Source organism: Panthera tigris, chromosome A1 (genome assembly GCF_018350195.1).
Source record: "Panthera tigris isolate Pti1 chromosome A1, P.tigris_Pti1_mat1.1, whole genome shotgun sequence".
Lineage (NCBI taxonomy): Eukaryota > Metazoa > Chordata > Mammalia > Carnivora > Felidae > Panthera > Panthera tigris.
The window spans coordinates 137,055,645-137,079,135 of record NC_056660.1 but is presented as its reverse complement, the minus strand read 5'-3'; the positions used below and the strand labels follow the sequence as shown (position 1 = coordinate 137,079,135).

General features: G+C 47.3%; 1 protein-coding gene across 3 annotated transcripts; it reads right to left on the bottom strand.

Moving 5' to 3' along the window:
• Positions 1–13,472: 13,472 nt before the first annotated feature.
• Positions 13,473–23,180, bottom strand: TMEM171 (transmembrane protein 171). 3 transcript variants are annotated; one of them, XM_007079993.3, is made up of 4 exons: positions 23,103–23,180; positions 19,451–20,168; positions 15,493–15,634; positions 13,473–13,756 (listed from the first exon to the last, which is right to left on the bottom strand). In XM_007079993.3, the coding sequence occupies exons 2-4, from the start codon at positions 20,088–20,090 to the stop codon at positions 13,558–13,560; spliced, it is 981 nt and encodes a 326-aa protein (XP_007080055.2). In that variant the 5' UTR covers positions 20,091–20,168; positions 23,103–23,180; the 3' UTR covers positions 13,473–13,557. The 3 variants fall into 3 exon arrangements, with proteins under 3 accessions (XP_007080055.2, XP_015392036.2, XP_015392035.2); XM_015536550.2 differs by having other exon boundaries at positions 13,473–13,753; XM_015536549.2 differs by lacking the exon at positions 23,103–23,180 and adding an exon at positions 22,264–22,405.
• Positions 23,181–23,491: the final 311 nt, after the last annotated feature.

Sequence of the window (23,491 nt, the reverse complement as noted above, 5' to 3'; positions counted from 1 at the left end):
GAATTCAGCTGAGATTGACACATTACAGTTTGTCATTATTTCTTTTTAGTCTACTTTTTATAAGTTTTTACTGATGTAAAATTAACGTAATTTTAACATATCCATTTTAAGTGTGCAGTTTGATGAGTTTTGGAATAAATATATATATATATTTTTGAAATATATATGGGGCACCTGGGTGGCTCAGTCAGTTAAGCATCCAACTCTTGGTTTCGGCTCAGGTCATGATCTCACAGTTCATGAGATCCAGCCATGCATTGGGCTCTGTGCTGTTAGCACAGAGCCCGCTTGAAATTCTTTCTCTCCCTCCCTCTCTGCTCCTCCCCTGTTCATGAGCATGCACGTGCATTCTCTCTCTCTCCCTCTCTCAAAATAAATAAACATTTTTTAAAAAGAAATACATACACACACACACACACACACACACACACACACACACACACACACACACACACACCTTTACAACATCCACTCCAAACAAAATATAGAAAATGTTCCCTGGGGCACCTGGGTGGCTCAGTCAGTTGAGCGACCGACTTCAGCTCGGGTCATGATCTCATGTTTCCTGAGTTCAAGCCTATGTTGGGCTCTGTGCTGACAGCTCAGAGCCTGGAGCCTGCTTCAGACTCTGTGTCTCCCTCTCTCTCTGTCCTTCCCCTGCTCATGCTCTGTCTCTCTCTGTCTCTCAAAAATAAATAAAGATTAAAAAAAATTTTTTAATAAAAAAAAAAGAAAATGTTCCCTCATGCCACCTTTGCAACCAATCACCCATTCCCACCCTGGCCCAGGCAACCACTGATCTGAATTTTATTACTGTAGATAGCTCTGCCTGATAAAGAACTTCAGAAGTCCACTAATACAGCTTATATTCTTGTGTATCTGACTTCTTTTGCTCAGCATAATATTTTTGAAATCCACCATATTGTTGGGTATAGGAGTAGTTTGTACCTTTTTGTTGCAGAGTAATATTCCATTATATGAATATTACCCCTTTGTTTATCCATCCACCCATTGATGAACATCTGGATTATTTTCAGTTTTAAGCTATTATGATTAGCTACTATGAACATCCATGTAGGAGTCTTTTTGTCGACCTATGTCTTCATTTCTCTTGGGTAAAAATCTAGAGGTAGGATTGCTGGATCATGTAGTTAATGAACGTTTAACTTTATAAGAAACTGCTGAAGTGTTTCCCAAAGTGTTTCAACATTTTACGCTCTTACTGGGAACATATGAGACTTGTAGTTTCTCTACATCCTCACCAGTGCTTAATACTATCTTTTGCTTTTTGGCATTTTATGGGGTGTGTAGTGATCTCAGGGTGGTTTAAAACATTTTTTTAACATTTATTCATTTGTGAGAGTGAGAGAGACAGAGCATGAGTGGGGAAGGGGCAGAGAGAGAGAGGGAGACACAGAATCCGAAGCAGGCTCCAGGCTCTGAGCTGTCAGCCCAGAGCCTGACACAGGGCTCAAACTCACGGACTGCAAGATCATGACCTGAGCCGAAGTCGGACGCTGAACTGACTGAGCCACCCAGGCGCCCCCTTTTTTTTCTTCTTTAATTTTTTTTTTTAAACATCAGCATGGTTTAATTTGTATGTCTCAGATCTCTAGGGAAGCTGGACATCTTCTCATGTGTCTATCGCTTATATATATAGTACAGCTGACCCTTGAACAACATGGGCTTGAAGTGGCAGGTCCACGTTTATGCAGATTTCTTACAACATAGTAAATGCATTTTTTCTTCCGTGTGATTTTCCTAACATTTTCTTTTCTCTAGCTTACTGTATTATAAGAATAGAGTACATAATACATATAACATACAAAATATGTGTTAATTGGCTGTTGATGTTATGGGTTAAAGCTTCGGGTCAACAACAATAAGCTATCGTAGTTAAGTTTTGGGGGAGTCAAATGCTATACACAGATTTTTGACCACACAGGGGATGGCGTCTCAGCCCCCATGTTGTTCAAAGGTCAACCGTCTGTTAAAATATTTGCCCTTTAAAACTTGGGTTATTCGTTACTGATGTGTGCCTATGCATTTTTGCCAGGTTTATTCATTATTATTTGTTTGTTTGTTTGAGAGAGAGAGAGTGGGAGTGCAAGCTAGGGAGAGGGGCAGAGACTAAGACAGAATCTCAAGCTGGCTCCATACTCAGCATGGAGCCCACTGCAGGGCTTGATCTCACAACTGTGGGATCATAACCTGAGGCATAATCGAGAATCAGACACTCAACAGACTGAGCCACCCAGGCTCAGTTTTATGCATTATTGCCCCATAAATGCCCCAGTTTTATGTGTGATTAATATTTTCCTCCAATGACTTGGGCTTTTCATTTTCTTAATGGTGTGTTTTGAGGAGAAGTTTTTATTTTTGATAAAGTCCAATTTATCAATATTTTCTTTTAAGATTGGTACTTTGTTTATATCCTGTCTATGAAATCCTTGCCTACCCCAAGATTAGAACGATTTTCTTTGTTTTTTCTAGAAATATTTAGTTTTAGCTTTTACATGTAGCCCTATAATCCATTTAATTTTTATATATAGTGTAAGACAGGAGTTAGGAATTTTTTCATACATATATCCATATCTTCTAGCACCATTTGTTGAAAAGACTATATTTTTCCCATTGGATTACCTTAAAAAAATAAATTGGGGACACCTGGGTGGCGTAGTCTGTTGAGCATCCTACTCTTGGCTTCAGCTCTGGTCATACTCCAAGGGTCATGGGATTGAGTCCCACATCAGGATCCATGCTAAGCATGGAGCCTGCTTGGGATTCTCTCTGTCTCTCTCTCTCTCTCTGTCTCTCTCTCTCTGTCTCTCTCTCTCTGTCTCTCTCTCTCCCCCCATCCCTCCTTCTGCTCCTCTCCCCCACTCATGTTATCTCTCTCTCTCTCTCTCAAAAAGAAGAAAAATAACATGTAAAATAAGTTGATCATAGATATATGGCTCTACTTCTGGACTCTAACCCATTGTCTATCCCATGCCAATATCACAACAATCACCAAGGTGTTATAGTAGCTCTTGAAATCAACGTGTAAGCCTTCCACATTTGTTCTTTTCCAGAATTATTTTAAATCTTCTGGTCCTTTACATTTTCATATAAATTTTATAATAAGCTTCCTGGTTTTTATTTTTTTAAATGCCTGTTGAGATTGTAAGTGGGTTTACTTTGAATCTATAAATCACTGGAGAAAATGGACATTTTGCCAACATTGATTCTTTGAATCTCTGAACATGGAAAATCTGTCCATTCATTTAGAGCTTGTTCAATTTCAACAGTGTTTTGTTGTTTTCAGTACACTATGTGTGTGTACACATATATACATTTATATATAAATTTATCTGAAACATTTTTTGACATTGTAAATAATACTTCATTTCCCACTTGTTTGTGCTGAAATACAGACATACAGTTGCTTACTGTATATTGACCTTGTGTTTTCCGTACTTACTAGATTCACTTTTTGGTTTCCGTAGCTTTTCTGTGAAATTCTGAGGGTTTTCTATGTTCACAACCATGTTTTACTTCTTCCTTTCCAATGTGTGGGCTCTTTCTTCCCTTGCCTGTTTGCACTGGCTAGGACCACAGCAGAACATTCACTAGAAATGGTGAAAGAAAACTTCCTTCCTTGTTTCTGATCTTAGGTGGGAAATATTTGGTCATTTACCAAAAAGTTTATTACAGAAAAAGAAAAGGATTCAGAAAAAATCATTTTACAAAACTCAAAAAATCCATTCATGATTAATGTTCTTGGTAAACTTGGAATAAAGAGTCAAAGGTATCTATCCTTGTTGTCCTCTTTAAATATGGTTAAGTTTTGTTTTCACGGATAGTTAATTTATACATGGATTAACTTGATTCTTTGAAGACCTACTTTTTTTTTTTTTTTTAATGTTTTACTTTAGTTTTTGAGAGACAGACAGAGACAGACCGCAAGCAGGGGAGGGGTAGAGATAGAGGGAGATACAGAATCCAAAGCAGGTTCCAGGCTCTGAGCTGTCAGCACAGAGCCCAACGCGGGGCTTAAACACTGTGAGATCACGACCTGGGCTCAAGTCAGACGCTCAACCGACTGAGCCACCCAGGCGCCCAGAAGACTTACTTTTAAGCTTCGTTGAGATAGATCTAGAGTAGCTAGTTAGTCCTAATCCTGAGGTGTGGCCTTTTTGATAGTCTACTCAAAGTCCTTGGTGTTCCGTGAGGCCTTTCCCCTCTGGCTGGTCAAAACTCAATCATCTCCCAACTCTGTGTGAGCTCCAGGAGTTGTTATGGGCTCCACGGTACCCTTTCTTTCCTGGATGGTGGTTTTTTGGCCAGGCTGGTGCTGTCTCCCCCAGACACATGCACAACCTGGTATTTAGCCAAAGACTCAGAGAGGATCCCGTGGCCCGAAACCCCTTCTTTGGTTAGTTTCTTCCTCAAAAAATATTCACCGGTGGAAATTCCAGCTGCCTCAGCCTCCCCACTCTCCAATGATCTGTCTCGTCAGCTCTGTGAGAACTCTGTATTCTGTTTGTGTCCCCCTCCCTGGGTTGGGAAATGCAAATGCCTCTGGTAGAAAGCCTGGATGACTGTAGACTCACTTTGTTTGTTTCCTTTCTCTCAGAAAGCCCAGCCCTGTGCTGCCAATCATTTCACGTCTGAGAACAATTATTTAATATGTCTCATCTGCTGCTCTAATTGTGTGTGACAGAGTGGCCAGCCAGGACTACTTACTCTGTCATTGGTTGGAGTACAAGAGTCACTGGTCTCTTAATTTAGAACAGGGGTCAGCTAACTTTTTCTGAAAGGGCAGGAGAGTAAACACTGCAGGTTTGTAGGCCACACTGTTTCTGTTGCAATCACTCAACTGTGTCACTAGCACAAAAGCAGCCACACACACTATGTAAGCGAATAAGCATGACAGCGTTCCAATAAAATTTTATTTACAAAAATAGACTGCTGACCCGTGGGTCATAGTTTGGCAGCCTTTGATCTAGAACAGGACCTTGGCCTGTTTTTCCCTGCATGACATAGACTCTTTCAAGTGTCCAAGCCAGTCATCTTATTGAATTCCCCCAATTCCGGGTGCATGTAGTTATTTTCTCAAGGTATTGTGTGACACGTTCCTTCATCCCCTGTGTGTGTGTGTGTGTGTGTGTGTGTGTGTGTGTGTGTGTGTGTGTTTTAAATAAATTGTTAATAATTAGGTCAAGAAGCTTCATGAAAGGGTAAATGTGTTTTGGCAAGAATTTGTCTTAGGTAATATTGGGAAGATTCACTTCTAAAAAAGCATCGTCAAAATCAGTACAACGGTGCTTCGATGACTGATGAATTCCTCCGCTCACCCATTCCTCCTCCATCCATTGGGGATCCGTCGTGGGCTCACCCTTTGCCATGTGCATCTCTGAGTGCCCTGAAAGGCCCAGTGAGGTGGTCCAGCCTGCCCTCAGTGGGGTGGGGCAGGACAGGACTGTTGGGTGACAGAAACCACAGTGCTGAAAAGCCAATGCCTCACTCTGTCTTTCTGGGCCAGGGCCAAAGGGCTTGCTTGATCGGAAGTAGCTGTAAAAATTCACCAGCCCCTCAGACTCAGTGAAATAGCAAGAATCTCTTGGTGAGGTCCAACCTGCATTTTTAACCAGTTCCATTGTTAAAAATAGGTCAAAGGAAAGTAGATGTGATGAAAGTCCCTTCCTAAGGGGTGGGGAGCCATCCACCTGGGAGGTGGCTGCATTTCCCAGGACTTACCAGAAAGGCAGACACGCCTTACAGCCCAGGGGTCAGGCAGCCCTTTAGGTATGGGAGAAGAAGCCTCTTGGCCTCAGGGACAGTGGTGATTTAAAAATATGTCCACAAATTCTCTGAGACACCTCCCTGGAAAAGGTGGAGTTAATTCCTCTCTCCTTGAGTGTGGGCCGGCCCCAGTGACTTGCTTCTCACAGACAGAATGGGGCAGACATGATGACGTTTGGAGTCAAGACGAGATCCTGAAAAGCACTGAAGCTTCCTCCTGGCTTTCTCTGAAATCTCTTGCTCTGAGGGAAGGCAGGCATCACATTGCAAAGACACTCCAGCAGCCCTGTGGCTGTCCCCGTGGAGAGGAACTGAGGCCTCTTGACAACAGCCAGCATCAGCCCTATGAGAGACCATCTCAGAATTGGGCTCGTCAGCCCCTGTCAAGTCATGCCAGGGGCCTGTGACCCCAGCTGACATCTTGACTGCAACCTCAGGAGAGGCCATAGGCACAAACAACTCAGCTGAACTGCTCCTCAATTTCTGACCCACCGAAACACGAGAGACAATATATTTTTATTGTCATGGTAAGCTTGTAGTCCTGGGGTAATTTGTTATGTGGCAACAGGTAACTATTACAGGGGCTTTGCACACAGTTCTGGACTGCTACTGAGTGAGCCCCCTGTGCCACTCCAGTTGAGGCAGCCAGCTTGAAAACAACACCATGCAGGGTGGTGCGTGCTGTCCCATTTGACGCATGTGTCTTCTCAACTGGCTGCTGACCTCACAGTGAAATTCCCAGGCAGAAACCTACACCGAGCTTCCAAAGAATCAGGAATTGGGGCATCCACTCCCCCGGGGGGACTATGTTTGGAGATGACGCCATTGCCCCTTCCTTACCCACAGAGTGTTCTTTTGAGACTTCTGTCTGAATGGAAGGCAGCTGGGCAGCCCCACTCCTGGCAGGGGAACAGCTTTTCTAAATGTAGAGCCAACGGCACATATGGGTATCAGAACCAGCACCTTTATTTCATTAACACCATGTTCCAACAGAATCAACTGACTGGCCATGATTTTGAAAAATAATGAAACGATGCTTTGGTGCCAAATTACCCCAGTCAACTCAACAGGAACTACGAGAGCAGGTTAAAATGTAAGTGATCACGAGTACTTTTTGGATTAGAGTGAGTTTGGGAATGAGGGAGCAGAGTACAGTCCTAATGATGACTCCTTGTTGATGGAGTTCGTATCTGACATCTCTGTGGAAGGTAAGAATGAAAAGTGACTTTGCTCGAATCAACAAAGATTTGAGTTAAAAATTTTTTTTTCAGTTAGGCTAGAACCCAGGAAACAATGGGCAACGTACGGAAATAGTTCACAGAAAAGAAGATTCAAAAAGCTCTTGATATTTGAAAAAATTCCCAATTCCACTCACAAGGAAATGTAAATTAGAACTGCCCTGAAATAGGATCTCTCACCTTTCAGATGGGCCAAAATCCAAAAGTTGGATTTGGGTAACACATTCTGGTGTTGAAGTGGTAACGAAATAGGCGCCTGTGTATGTTGCCGATCAGAGTATAGAAGGGCACACACCTCGTGGAGGAAAATGTGGCAGCATCTAACACAATGACCTATGCATTGACTGTTGAGAATGGCACCATTCCTCGAGGCTGGCACTGAAGACATACCTTCTCTGGTCACAAGCACTGTAAGCACAAGGTCATTCACTGTGATATTATCTCTAACATTAGAAGATTAGAAACGATCTAAATGTCCATAATTAGAGGAATGGTTGAATAAACTACAGTGTATTCACACACGAGGGGGCCATGTAGCTGTACCAAAAAAGGAGAAAGATCCCTATGTATGGAGTCATTGTCACGAGACCTTGTTAGATGAAAAAAGCAAGATGCAGAGCAGTGTATGTTTGTGTGTGTGTGTTGTGTGTACATATATATATATACACGTCTATAAAATTAGCATATCGTAAACTACATGCTATAGTATTTTATACCGTATATATTGGTACATATTTTGCAATATGTATTCGTATTCATATATAAAACATATATATAAATATGTATTGCAAAATATATATCAACAAAAAAAAAACACTGGAGGGGTGCCTGGGTGGCTCAGTCAGTTAAGCATCCAACTTCGGCTCAGGTCATGATCTCGCGGTCCGTGAGTTCGAGCCCCGCGTCGGGCTCTGTGCTGACAGCTCAGAGCCTGGAGCCTGTTTGAGATTCTGTGTCTCCCTCTCTCTCTGACCCTCCCCCGTTCATGCTGTCTCTCCCTGTCTCAAAAACAAATAAACGTTAAAAAATAAAAATAAAAAAAACACTGGAAGGAGACAGCTGAAACTAATGGAAGGAATAATGACCTAGATGGGGTTGATGGAAAAGGGTAGGTGAGAAAAAGGATACAACCAAGACTTTTCGATGCACACCTCTTAATATAGTATATGCTTTATGTGTTCAAAAACTGAATTAAAAAACAAAACTGGGCGCACCTGGGTGGCTCGGTTGGTTAAGGTGTCCGACTCTGGCTCAGGTCATGATCTCATGGTTTGTGAGTTTGAGCCCTGCATAGGGCTCTGTGCTGACAGCTCACAGCTTGGAGCCTGCTTCAGATTTTGTGTGTCCCTCTCTCTCTGCCCCTCCCCTGCTCATGCACCGTCTCTGTCTCTCAAATATAATAAAGTTAAAAAAAAAAAAAAAACTAACCCTAAATGTCAATGGAGATTAGTGACCAAAATTGTATATCAAATTAGTGATACAAAGAAAAATGATTATTTAAGTGACTTCCAATGTACTGCTCTAAATTTACATTTGTGCTTAGCGAAATCAATTTTAAGGATTTAAAAAACTTCAAAAATCTTTCAGTTTATTCGTTAGATTCATTAGTAGTAATACCGAATGACAATTCAAATGGAGAAAGAATCCCAAAGCCAGGAATCTACTATGGAAAGAGGAGACACTTCTAGGAGCTGGACTGTGTTTCTAGTTCCCTTCTGGGGCTGAAGGGCACCCCCTGAAATGGGCCAGGGCGGGAACGGAGCAGTGACCAGCCGATGGCCACATATAACTGGGCATCAAGGTCCCTTTAGCAAAGGTGCACAGCCATAAAGGGCACAGGCATCTTGAAGGACATCAGGCTCTGCCAGCCTGCACCAGCGGGACCTGAGATAACCTGTTACTGCTCCCAGGGCAGCAGGGAGCAGACACAGGAGGGAAGCAGCTTGGCCTGGCCTAGCACCTGTCAGACCCGGGCTTCTGCCCCAACCCTGCAGGTCCCCAGGAGAGAGCCGCCGGTGGGGAGGCTCCTTCCTAGCAACTTTACTGCCTGAGCACCAGGAGGGAGGAGGAAAGTTCCAGAGCCTGAGAAGAGAATCTTGGAGGCACGTAAGTGCCTCATGGCTTTTAAATAAGTGTCGTCTGAGTGGTTTGGCACACAACAGCAGTGGTGGCTCATCTACCCACCCCGCTCACCCTGCCGAACTTCTGGCCCCTTCAGGCCCAAGCAGCCTCCAGAAAGCAGCCAGAGTGGTTAAATCACTGACCCCATCTCAGCCCTGGCAGGGCAGGGGCACTCCCCTGAGTGAGGTGGGGGACAGATATCCTTTCCAAGCAGTCACATGCTTCACCCAGCTGGAATCTCCCCCATCCCCGCAAAGCATTTCCTACTAGGGAAAGCTGCAGGCAAGCCTTCCGCTCTGTTCTTGTTGTGGCCCTCAGGCTGGTGGCAGCATGCATGATGCTCCAGGAATCCAAGCTATGCAAGATCCCAGGAGTGCGCGTGGCATGAAGCAGACTGACCATGCATGGTTCCCCACCAACAGTCAGAGGACATTTCACCCCTCTGGCCCGCCCACCACCCCCACAGCATGCTTCCCAGCTCGTCTCTTCTTTGGAGAAGTTCCTACAGCAGAGGCTGGAGGATCAGGGTGTCCCATGTCCAGCGTGGCAGCAGGGCAGAGCCCAGCCTACCACACTGCCCGGGGAGCTCTCGTAACTGACCCATCAGAGGCTGGGGGGCCCCTGGAGGAAGCAAGACTCCTACTGTTCTCCTACTATTTCCCACTTGGACATTGTCGAGCATTTTCCATTTCAACCTGGCTACCTTTTACCTCCACTCTGCCTCATCTTGACAGACATCGTTGATGCTTCCAGTTGTAGGCACCCAGCAGTCCTGACTTCATCCAACACGAAGAAGCAAAGATAAACCCATGCCTTCCCTAATAAATGAGTCCAAGGCCCCCCAGTCTGGAACTACCGGAAGTCTCCCTACATGAAAGGAGCGAGGGCCTCTGACGTCGTCTCCCCACACCCTCGGGGTTGTCTCCCGGATCACTGGCAGGGCTGCCTAGAAGGCTGGGCTAGGGAGACCATGTGCAGCCCCCGTCGACACTGGGGGCTGATGGTAAACCCACATCCTTCCCTTTTAGGACCCTCAGCACGGGGACGGGCTCTGTAAACAGGCCTCTCTGGAAGGCATAGAAGTCACAGGGGCTCATAATCCCAGATAATCCGGCCCACTAGGTATTGCGTCTGCAGTTTCTGTGGTCCCCATGGACAGTGTTTTGCAGATCCCGAGATGATAGATGTTACTCCCCGTGAGATTTGGATTTATTGGCCCAGTCTGGAATGGAACCCGGCCATTAACCTTTTCAATATTTATAGGGGTTCTTATCCATGTGGACCCTCATAGATCCCGCCAGACTACCGTGTCTCTTCTGCCTGCCTAAGGCCACCTTCCAAGGTTCCCTTCCTATCTCTAGATCCATCCCTTTACTATGACCTGCCCTGGAATGATATCCCCCTTCAGGGGATATCTACCACCCACATGGCGATAGTCCTCTGCCCAGCACCCAAATCAGAAGGCCAACAGTCACATGACACAGTCACAGGACACCTGTCCCAGGGGCCTCGCCCCACCCCACTGCCACCTCTCGGGTATAAATTGGATGAGCACATCCTTGCTCCCCCCTCAGCTCTCATCCTCTGAAAAGCTGCTTCCCATGGCCTGTCTGCTGCGTTCCTCCTTAGTTTGTAAAGTGAAGAAATAGCAAAGGGACCTTACCTGGTCCAAAATTTGCTTTAGTTTTAGTAGGGGTTAGTCCACTTAACTGACCCCGGGAGAAGATGAAGAATCCACAAGAAGAGGTTTTCATGGCATGGAGGCAGCGTGGAAACAGTGTACCTTGTGTGGATCGTCCCACCTGAACTTGCAGAGCCCGTCACTGTTTGCCAGAAGGTGGCTTTCACACCTCCCGACACCACAGGAGGGAGATCAGGAGTGAGATTTTCTATGCCACTGATGATGACGTTTTGGTATTCCAAAACAAGTGACACCCTTGGAAGGATGTTCCATGTTATCGGTCACTGGAGAAATTCAAACGAAAACCGGAATGAGGTACCATTTCATACTAACCGGGGTGGCGATGATGATGATGGTGATAATAATAATAACAAGAAATAACAAGCGTGGGTGAGGACATGGAAGAATTGGAACTCGCACACCTTGCTGGCGGGAACAGAAAAGGTCCAGCCTCTGTGCGAAAAGGTTTTCATTTAAGTCAGCATGGTCCAGCAATTCCGTTCCTAGGTATATGACCAAAAGAATTCACACAGGCTCTCCAAAAGATGCTCGTACTGATACGGATGATGATGTGGATGAATCTGAAAAATATCATGAAATACCTAGAAAAGGTAACTCTACCAAGACAGAAGCAGATTGGTGGTTGCCGGGGGCTGGGGAGGAGGGAGGCAACGAGGAGTGACTGTTGCGTGGGGTTCCTTTTGGGGTAATAAAAATATTTTGGAGTGAGATAGAGGAGGTGACTATGCAACAGGTAAATGTACTAAATGCCACCGAACTGTTCACCTGAAAAATGGTTCGTTTCGTGTTATGTGAATTTTACCTCGATTTAAAACAATGTTGATACGTACGCAGGAAAAAAAACAAGTAACAGTCCACTACGTGGCTTTTCAGAAGCTGTCACCCTTTGCCAGAACCTGGATAGGCAAAGGATGTATCTTCCGTGACTCAATGATTAGCCCCAGCTCCACTGTGACGTCAGTCCTTCAATAAACATCTTCACCCCGGGGACCTGTCTCAATGCTCTGTCTTCTTCATTCTCCACCTTCCTCAATGCTGTCGAGAACAACAGAGGTAGAAGAGACTTCCTAACTAGAAGGTCAGACTTACACCCAAGAATTTCTAACTGCATTTCAATTATATTAGCGTAGAAAGGGAAAATACCCAGTTACAAACCCCAGCTTTGAGCCACTAAAAGGTCTTGGATATAAGGAGAACTCATACATGTTCAGTATGAAGTCTACCTAGAAATTTCAGCTTAATCGTTTTAAACAAATAACAGCAGAAGGAAGTGGTCATAATCTACCCTTGGCTCTAATTTTAAAATGTGAATAATTAACCTTCCAGGAAAAAAAAAAACACGGAATTTTACGAGTAGTTCAATAAACGTCCAATTCAAAAATAGATCATTGCTGGTACCCATGATTTATGGTGGTGGTAATTCCCATGGAATCAGTCATGACTTCGGTTGAACTACTGGAGCATTAACGCCCTTAAATTCTGCTTTCAGGCACCTAACTGCTGGGTAATATGGATTTTTTTTTATGGTTTTTTTTTTTAACTTTTATTTATTTTTGAGACAGAGGGAGACAGAGCATGAACAGGGGAGGGGCAGAGAGAGAGGGAGACACAGAATCTGAAACAGGTTCCAGGCTCTGAGCTGTCAGCACAGAGCCTGACGCAGGGCTCGAACTCACGGACTGTGAGATCATGACCTGAGCCGAAGTCGGACGCTTAACCGACTGAGCCACCCAGGCGCCCCATGGGTAATATGGATTTTTTATGGGGGTTAGGCTTGTGTAAAGGCATAAAAAGTTCATGTTTTTGTGTGATTTCATTATCACAACAGTGCTGTTACCACAGATTTTTATGTTCCAAAAGTCACTTTCTCCCGGGTAGAACTGCTAATACTTAGTGGTGATTTCTGGTTTATACCTAGAATGAAATACTTACCTTCGCCCCCAACAGTACAAAAGCTGTTGTTCGTCAGTAGCCTTATAAGAATAAAAGTCGGTGGTCCAGGCAGCCTAGCACCAATACGTTGTAACAGAAAGGCACACCCTTCCACGGGAATCTAGCTACCACAGTAGCCCAAGAAATCTCTTTTCTGACGGTGTCATTCCACAATGAGGAGGCTTCGGGATATCAACGTGCTGGTCACTGTCCCGGTGTAAACGACCTAATTACTTTCTTGCAAAATGGAAGAAAGAAAAGAGGAATAGGAGGAGGAGGAAGAAGGACGACAGGGAGAGGGAAGGCAAGAAGAGGAAGAAATAATAAAGAACTTAGGAGAGTCGTCTAGTTTCTCTGCTTCAGAAGCAGTTAACATTGGAAATAGAATGGGCCAGGCTAAACATTAACAGCTGCCTCCGGTCAGCCTTTGACAGAAACAGGGTAGCCACAGGCTGGCTTTCAGAACCCAGCTAGATGGGTTCAAAACCCAACCTCACCACTGAGAAGCAGTGTGACCTGGGGTAACTTAATTAGCCTCTCGGAACCTTTGTTTCTTCGTCTACCAGGTTGAATGTAGTAGGTCTAAATGAGAGAATCAGCTTATGGGCACTTTGCCTCGCCCGTGGTCCAGAGCGCTTAGTGCAGAACGTTCGCTACGGATGTTGATACTGAAAGGCCAGGGAAATCAGAACAGAGCCGATGCCACTGTATTTTTTTTTTTATTACAAAACAAATTATATAAAATAGTGATTGATTTTATGTACAATTGAACTGGAGTCACGGTCGGGAAGGCTCAGAAGATGGGGATAAGGATGTGGTTGCCGCGATTTCTTTTTCTTCGTATCTGGGAGGCAGTTCAGAAGAGAGATGCGGAGTGTATGAGATCCCAGCGGATGAAGGAGACCCAGAAATGGTGTATATAGATTCACAATCTCTCTCAGAGCCCACACCTTGGCCCCCAGGAGTTGGGGTCCTACTAAAAAGAAGGAAGGAGAACAGAAAGGAAGGAGAGAATAGTGACACACATTAAATATGAGGTTCTTTTCAAACGTTTAATTATATGCTTTTAGGAGCATTTGCAAGGGTCTCAGGAGTAATTTCTTCCATGTTGTATTTCTTATAGATATATCTTGATTCCTTACTCCCTACTTTTCTTACAGCTGATTGTAACATTAAGAGAATTTTACCCTGTTTTGTTTTCCTTGACATTGAGAAGACGCGAGGTAGGAACATATAGGTGCCATCCAAAATGAGTATACACACACACACACACACACACACACACACACACACACACAGAGTTATTACTCTTCTCTGCCTGACTCTTCTCTGTTTCTGTCTTCCGGGACAGCTAGCATAAGGCAGACAGACTGAGGCAAATAGAAAATTAAATCAAACCAAAAACTTGAAGGGAGGCAGTAAAGCACAGTGGTTACTGGAGTGAGTTCTACCAGGCAGACCTGCCTCTGAATTTCCACTCCGCCGCTTTCTAGCCATGTGATCATGAGCAAGTTACTTAACCTCACTAAGCCTCGGCATCCTCATCTGTAAAATGGGGATGATCAGAGTGCCTACTCTCCTACCCATGAGAATTACATGAGATAATGCAAGTAAAGCCAGACTGTGGCACACAGAAATCATGGTAGTAGCAAGTAGGAGTTGTTGTCGTTTTTTAAGTTAATAGACATTTATTTAGGGCTTGGGGAGGTTCATCATTGGAGTAAAGAATATAAAAATTCACTAACAGAATTCTACAAATGCCCAGAACGTAACCTCCCCTTCATCCCTGCAGGACGGTTCCTATATCCATCTCTGGTTGGATCTCCAGCTCACCACCCAGTTTGAAGCACAACAAGAACATGGGCCTTAAAACACGAAGGACCAGGTAAGGCAGCACCCATCCCCAGCAGTGGGGGTTTCCAGACATCCCGGTGGCCGTGAAAGTCAGCCTCCCAGCCAGTCTGGCTGCCTCCAGCCTTTCCCCATTATGAACTGCACCAACCACCGCTTGCATCCCATGGCCATGTCTCTAAAACCTTCAGCTGCGTCCCTCTGCAGGAAGGAAAAACACCTAGATTTATGTTGTTTAATCTAACCCCAGGTATGCGTCCTAATTTGTGGCATATGGGGAGCGTGGCGGAGGGGAGTGTGAATCTTATCTATCTCTTCATTCAGTCTGAGAAGGTTCCGAAGCCCAGGGAACAACTGAATATTGAGAAGAGAAGCCAAACTTGGTCAGGTCAGGGTGCAAGCTGATTTTAGCCAGTCACCCAAGTACCTCCATGAGGTACTGAAAACCTGTGTACCTGTTGGAGGTCGCTAGGGGACCCCCATATCTCCCCATGATCTAAAGCGGCAAAGCCTAACATAGGGGGCCTCGCAAGCCCTGTCCCAGTGCTCAGTCTGGCTGATGAAGTGTTAAACATTTGGAGGCTCACCCATGCTAGGAACTCATAAAGATAGCTGGAGAAGGCTTCATATTAACCCGGCATAACCACCTTTACAATTTTTCACGTATGTGCTGCCTACAGTTTCCTGAAAGGTACCGTTACTATTAAGGCAATAATTCTGATATCATGTCAGCAAAAAAGATCCTCCCCCTCTAACGTTGATTCCTGTACCGCAGCCTTAAAACTAATTTGGCCTGAGCTTAGCCACAGACCCGAGAAGGTTAAACATGCTTACTCTTGAAGTGCAAACGCAAAGTCTTACCCATAGTTAAAAATACTGTAATACGAAGGTGGATTTTCATTCGGAAGCAAACCGTTAGCCCCAGGACTTCGGGTTACTGCAGAGGCTGAAGATTCAGGAAAGTAAGGTGGTGGAGGAGGTGGGAATATTATCACGGCATCACCTGGGGAAAGACAGTATTTCGTTGAAAACAGGTGAGAAAGAAATACAAGCACATCAGCAAGAGCAAAATAAATTAATGTTACGTTTGGCCCATGTATGTAAAAGGTCAAAACACCTATGCCAACTCCAGAATTGAAAAGTGGGACTATCAAATTCACAGAGACATAGGGTGGATGTAGCCAGGGGCTGGGACAAGGGGGAATTGGAATGAATGTTTAACGGGGGACGGTTTCTTCTTGATGATGAAAAACTTCTAGAACTTGGTAGTGGTTATGGTTCCAAACACCGCGGATGTACGTAATGCCTCTGTGCATTTAGAAACGCTTAAAATGGTACATTTCATGTGATCTATATTTTACCACAGTTTTTTTCAAACAGTGGGCCACTATTTGCTAGCAAGTCTGAGCTAAAGCGTTTCTGTGAAGCATTCGCTTCCTGGGGTTGTCTCCTGCTGCAAAGCTTACTCCTTCTCAATTTGAAATTGTGAGTCATCGACACTGAGCTGTTGGATGAGGCGCCTTGTTCCTTACATGCGGTGTTAGCCTCTGAGCAAATGACAACAGGCTAGGCCACAGCCGCTCTTTCAACTGCCAAAGCTGTGCTGCGCGCCCTTCTACAAGCTTTTATTCACCCTTTCACCCAAGCTTTCCAAGAGAAAGTCACACTCCAGTTAAGCTTGTTTTTCTGTTTTCGGTTTTGGTTTTTGTGTCTGCCTTTCTGTTGCTGCTGTTCATTCCAGAACACATCCCGTGTTGTGGGGAGGAGACAGTGGAAACCAGATGCAAACTCTACCTTGTACTCCAATTCCAATACAGAACGTCCCACATGGGTTGCCCAGATCATTCTGGCCCTGCGGCAGCACCAGAGGTCTGCTGAAATCGAGGTCCGAGGGCAGCCTCTGGAAAGCCGGCAGCACCAAATGACAGCTTAGGCAACGTGAAGGAGAGAGGACTTTGATTCACCACAGGGAGGCAACCAGTTTGTACGGGCAGCAGACCCGAGGCCCGTCTAGGTCAGGACAAGGTTCGTTACCACTACCAGGGTGCCATTTGCCAGTTACCAGCCTCGAGGGGCCTGGGCTGTCACATCTGTGACCGGCAGGCCATCCCTAACTGCACCTGCCTCAGAGAACGGGCAGGAGGGCTGGGTTCTTGTGTGCTGGTCACACAGCAGACTGACTCAGCTCTAACACACCCGCGAAGGTGCTTAAAGCCCAGGCCACCGGCAAGTGGCACCGATCCACGTGTCGGACGAAACACTCTCGGCTGGCCACTCTCCGCCGTATTACCTCGACTGCTTCCCCAAAGCGGACTTAGCCCTGCCAAAAATGTGTTAAGTCTTTCTCTCCCTCCGTGAGCACATGGTGCCTAGAGCTTAAAATGTACGTCGCTAACCTAAACTTGATAACATATAATGGTTATCTTGGGATCCTCATGTAGTTTTTTTCACAGGTCTTGGTAGGTCAGAGGAAGTAAGGCTGACTGTGCACTTTAATTACACAGCGTGGAACAAAGGCCCCGGGAATAAGCCTCTAGAGCAGGCCAGTCACCTGTCCAATGCAAACAAGGAAGTGCTCAAAGCCACCAGCTGTCTCTGGGGCTTGTCCAAGCCTCTGCTTGTCCTCCCTCTGCAAGGGAGGCTCCCCGCCCTCCCCACCCTTGCAACCTGCTCTCCCTGAAAGCAGCCCCGTCCCCCCTGGATTTCCCTTTCACTGTGTCCCCCAGGACCTGATGTCTTCTGGGAGGTGACAGCAGACATCCCTCAAGGGAGGCCTAGCTCATAGCCCTGCTTGTATATCCTGGACGCGGCACTGAGTGTGCCCACAACGGGGATATCTCGTGTGTCTGGGGAGGAGGGGCTTCCATTCCAGGAACAGCTGAATTCTGGGACTTGGCCAAGGACTGCCTCTTATCACCCCAATCCTTCATAAGGCAGAACTGAGCATCAACAGACAACGTCTATCTGGACTCTTAGCAATTACACCAAAAGGCATGGCTGCGGAAAACCTAAACCCTATCCCATAATATCAAAGGAGAGAAAAACAAGGAGTTAGGCTGCCAGACTTTCACAGGGGTGATGGTACTGAAAGGGTTAAGCGGAAAAGCCAGCCTCAGGATGAGACCACCCAGGAGTCACTGTGCCCCAGCACCAGCAGCCCTGCTTTCTGCTGCCCCTCAACTCCAGCCACGAGGAGAGAGGCTGAGCCCCAAAGATCCCCCGATAGTAAACCCCAAGGGCATACCTCGAAATGCTCCCGAGTAAGTGGAAGACTGTAAGCATCAAACGCGTGTGTTTACTTAGACCCACCGTGTTCCCCAAAAGGACTGAGAACATCTACAACATAGGGTAAGCCCTTTAGCCAAGTAACGGCTGCCCAGGACCCTAGGCGAAACCAGTGCTACGCGGGGCCACGGTGTGTGCGTGGCCGCCTGCCTGGGTTGGGATCCTGGCTCTGCCACGTGCTGGTCTGTGCCCTCGACAAGTTATTTGAGATCCCTGTGCCTCAGTTTCTTCATCTCTAATGTGGAGATACTAAGAGTAGGCTGCCTCATTGGGTGGTTGTAGGTGTGAAAGAATTTGACATAGTAGGTCCTTGAAGAACACTTGGATGGGTATTTGGTCCCAGGATGAACCCTGCATCTGTGTTAGCTATTATTAATGTATAATTGATATTGGTGTGGCCCCCATAAATACATAAATACGCAAATAAGTAAGCCGGGAACTTCAACCATGGCTCAAGGATGCCTCTGTAAACCCATGTGCCCTGCTCTCCAAGGCTGGTGCCATGTGAGGCTGGCAGTCCAGGGAACCCCCTGCCGTGAATACTGCTGCTTCCACCAGACCCCCCTCCCCCCGCTCCGAACATGAGAAACGTGCACCACACTCCTTCTCTGCTCCTGTCCCATCATGCTCTTTGCCGAGCCTTGCAGATGTCAAGGCTACGGCTTCAGAGCTTTTCCCTTTCCAAAGCAGGAGACTGAAAAAAGAAAAGAGCGATTGGTGAAACTGAACAGCAGTGGGGTTTTTCATTGGTGGTGTGAAACTGAGGCAAAAGCTACTGATGTTCTGTAGGGGGCCGACTCTGGGAGCTATTCCTCCATCTGTTCTGCAGAACCCAGAGAACTCATAAGTCCTGGCTGGGCATTCCATGGGGGAAAGAAGTGACAGGTGCGATCACAGTTCAGTTTCATCTGTGCCACTATTTCCAAACTTCGCCTCCATCCTGAAGCCACGGATAAAGTGACAGCAAACGAAGAACGACGTGGGAAACCTTGCAGAAAGCCACCTCAAAACATAGAAGATGGCTGGCCTTGGGACAGACAGGATCCTAGAATGTTAGTGCTGCAAGGAATCTCAGCAATGCAAGGCTCATTTCATAGATATGTAAACTAAGGCCGGAAGAGGTTAAGGACTTCCCAAGGACAACCAGCCAGTGATAGCCAGGGATGAGAGTCTGCATGGCCAGCACAAAGTGCCATGTCACTTGGCAGGTCTCTAACATGACAGAAGGTTCCCAAGCTCTCCTTAGCAGTTTCTGTCACCTTCCTCTTAATTTGCTCTGTGACCTCAGTCAAGGTCACAACTTAATGTCCCAGTGCTTTTGCTAAATAATAAGGAATTGCTGGGAGGAGATGAGGTGTACAAGGATTCTTCCAGGGCTTAACACAGCAGCAGGACTGTGCACATGTGCGTATGCGTGCACATGTGTGTAAGAGAGAGACACAAAAAAGAGAGACTCTGGACCAGACCCGAGGGCAGCCCAGTTGATGCTACAGCCACTGTGCTACGAGCATGCGTAGGAATGACAGCCACCTACCTACAGTGACCTGGACGGGCTCCGTGTTCTGGATCTGTCTGTCTTCAGCTTCAGAGGCCTCCTGGCCCACATTCAAGTTGTTTCTTTTCTTAACATGGGCAACCACAAAGAAACACAATCCCATGAGTACAATCAAGGGTCCCATGATCTGCAGGGATAGGAATCCACAGATCTGGGGCTCCACGTCGGCAGTGTCTGTCTCATTCAGGGGTTCCTGTGCCCAGTCGGAGCCACATCCAGGGACCCAGATGCCAAGTATGCTGATGAGCATGCCGCTTGTCAAGAACAGAAACCCAAAGATGAGGCACTGGGCAAACTGGCAGCTCTCTCCACAGAGGAAGGCTCGGTCGGGGTCCGCCTGACTGCCTTGCAGGTGCCCCTCCCGGAGCTGAAGCCGTGCCCGGGAGCGGGCCAGGATCACAGCCCCGAGCCCAACGGCGGCACAGGCAGGCCCAGCGACCTTCAGCACCATGCTGCAGTCTGGGAAGGTTTTGTATTGGCATGTCTGGAACCCAAAGATGGAGAGCAGGACTCCCACGCACAACAGGATGGCACCAAAGACAAAAAGGAAGAAAATGACCTTGCTGACACTCCTGTCTGGCTGGACCCCATCTGGCTCAGCAGCAGCTACAGGAGACATGGCCAGAAGAGGCCCCTTCCCCAGAGCCAGGCAGAATGGATTTCCTTCCCTCCGGTGGGGTGGTTGGTCTCAACAGCTCTGAAAATGTAACCAAACACCAAATTAAAGTGGGCACAGGTGTTCCTGACCCGCCCTGGCCATTTCAGAAATCACACTAGGATGAAATCATAGGAACAGAACTTTATGCAAGGGATACACTGGGGAACAATGAGCTGGTTTATGAGTCAGAAGCACCGGCATTCAGAAACTTTTGAATATGTAATTTTATGTAGATACTCAAGAAGAGGAAATGCAATGACCATGCACCTAAGAGTATCTTTAAAAAAACAAAACCCATACAATAAACGTAACTGGGCGTGGCTTTTCCTGTTATGAGTCTTACAAACTCACTTCCCCAGGCAAAAACAAAAACAAAAAAACAAAAAAACAATGGCGAGTGAGGGAAGAACTACTGGGATTATTTCTGATTTACAGGCATCCCACGTTTCATCACAGCTGCTCCGAACATTTCTAAGTCGGTAAATTTTCGTTCAGTAACTAACTTTCCATTTCCTGTTTTAGACTGTGGCAACTTTCCATTCCCAGCCCTTTTCTAAGGCTGTCACATCTCCAGGAGGCCCAAGGTCAGCAGTTTCAATTGAATGGGAAGGCAGTTCAGGAACAGAGTGGATTTGGTGGATTTTAAGCGAACTGTGTCAAACTTCGCCCCTTGAGTTCTCAAACAGGCACTGGGGCTGCGCCGGCCTGGCTGACCGGGCTGGGATGACCCAGGGGTGTGTGGCACAGTGGGTCAGGCGAGGCCTTGCCTCCCAGGCGTGCAGATGGCCTCTCACTCACCCTCCTCCAAAGTGCCTCTCACTTCCACAAAAAAGGTGTAGGCTCAGTTAAAAATAAGCAGCCAATAAAACCACCAGTTACAGAGCACTAAACAGCAAGAGAACTTGACTTTGGAAGAAGCGGGTCAGTGAAACCGAGTGGGAGAGTACCTTCCACAAGATTACCAAGCCTCGCGCTTACATTATCCTATATGAAGGGTGCCCTATGCCGTTGTGAAAAAGTTGCCTAGTTTACTACGTTGACTAGTTATCTCTTCTTACTCTAATGAGTGGAATATTTTACCAGGACCCTTCAAGTTGAGGCACTGGAAAAGGCAACCTAAACGTGAACACCATTTTTACCTGCTCAAGGAAAGAAAACTTAAAATGCTTTGTGCCATTTGTATCCATGATCATATGAAGGAGATTGAGATTGAGGCTCTAAAGCCAAGGCCATCTTGATAGATCCAAATGAGGCCCAAGGAGGGTCAGCTAATTTAGGTAACGAAAGCAAATAGCTAGTCTTACACTAGGAAGTACTTTTCCAGGAAAATGTGCACTGAAATCAGAAGGAAGTTGGGGCGAGAAGGAAATATTGGAGGGAAATAAGTTTCCATTTTAGACCTAGACAAACTATATTTATGAAGATGCAATAAGCTGAGACAAACACTTAAAGACAAGGTTGCACTAATTGAAGAAAAAGAAATCTAGATCATGTAATCTCTTTTGCTGGTTCCAGTGATAAGGGTGATTCTCTGTTACAAAGTCCTATCAGGAATTTCTGGTGCCTTCAACTCTGAAGCGAGTCACAAGGCTTCAAATGACTTCAGGCAAATTCCCAAATACTAGCAAATAGAAGCCTAAAACTGGACTTGTAGCTCTTTTCCATGGACTAGTGGACTAAACACCTGCCATATGTATTAATCCCTCATCCAAAATAGCGTGTGGGTAGTCTGTCTGTCTCGTATACATGCACTCACAAACGGACACAAAGACATCTACACTAACAGAAGAGTAAACCTTTTTTAAATACCAACCTACGTTTAATGTCCCCAAAGCCGAATCCACCTCCCCAACACAATTTTTCAAAGGACATTTCCAAATCATCGGCATCTCCCCCAGCCTAAAACTCGGGTGCATCTGGGGATCCAGGCAAGGGCAGCCAAAAGTCTTTTACAGGGAGTAGTTTCGTGGGTTTTAAGGAGCCGGAGCGCAACAACAGCCCCGAGCGGTTCCGCTTGTGGCTCCCACCCTTGCAGGTTTAGCTCAGGATCTCCGGCGCTGGCGCCGCATCGCTCCCCAAGACTTGGTCCCAAAAGCGCAGCGCCAGACCCCGCGCGGGGACCCAAGCCGCTTACCTGAAGCTTCGTCAGGCGTGCGCGCTGCCTGCGCCGGGGCGCGTCCCGGGAGCCTGGCCCGGGCCTGGGGGAACGCGCTCTGGGAGGCGGCGCTGGCCGTGGGCACCCGGCTGGGCGCGGCCTCCCTGTGGCAGCCGGCACCGCACGCTCCCACCTGCGCGTCCGGGCGCGGAGGGCGGGCCGCCACTGTATTTACAGGAGGAGGCGGTGCCAGAGGGGGCGCGGCGGGGCAGGGCCGACTGGCGGGAGCTGGCCGCCACCGGGTGCTGCCCTTCGGGGCCGGAGACGCGCCCGGCGCGGCAGTGGAGGACGGGGGACGGCCTTGGAGCCCGGGGCGGGCAGATCTGGCCGCTTCTACGCCCGTGACCGTGCGCGCAAGGAATCCAGGAAAAATGGGCACCCCCGCCACTTCGCTGGCCCACAGCCGTGGGAGGTAGGGGGCGGCGAGTTGAGGTTCTCCTCCTGGCTGTCCGAACTGCGCGCTGCGAGATCCAGGCAGCAGGAAGGGAGCCGGTTCCCTTCAGGATCCCGGGCCCAGAGTTGGGGCAGGGGGAGACGCGGGGAAGGGGACTCGCCCGCTGCCCTCTCCGATGTGCTGGTGGCCCAGGCAGGACTGGGCCCTGCGTTCCTGAGGCCGCGCTTTCGGCCACGACGCCGTCTAGGGCTAGTCTACCCAGCAGCGTGTGCCACTCCTGCCCCTCCGGAGACCTTGAAGGGGGGGGGGGGGGTCCCTGGAGCAAGTCCCTCGCTGCGAGCTCCCCGACCAGGAAAGGGTTATGGAGACACCAGGTCCCTGAAACTTGCTCTCTATTAGAATGTGAGACAAGGGTCCTCCATACCTGAGCCATCCAGGCAGGAGCTCCTAGCTCCAGTACTGAAGCAGGCCTTGGGCAGGTCAGCTCTGTCCCTTCCGCGCTCACACTTAGGCTCGGTCCGCCTTACCACAGAACCCCCTTTCGGGTTCTCGATTGTTAATAGTCTACCGGAATTAAACTGGTAACTTTCCCTGCCCTTGAACCAGTCCTTTCCTTTCGGGATGGGTTTGCTAATCCCCATGCTATTTGTAACCTGCCTCACGACACGTGACAGGGACCCAACCGTGCCAGTTTCCACACCAGAGGTCAGGGCGCTGTGGAAGGTGAATCAAAGGCTCAGCCCAAGTACAGCGGGGGAGCCCTGGGGACTTTCCCCAGCTCCATTGCTTCTCCCCACTTCCTGTCCCCTTTGC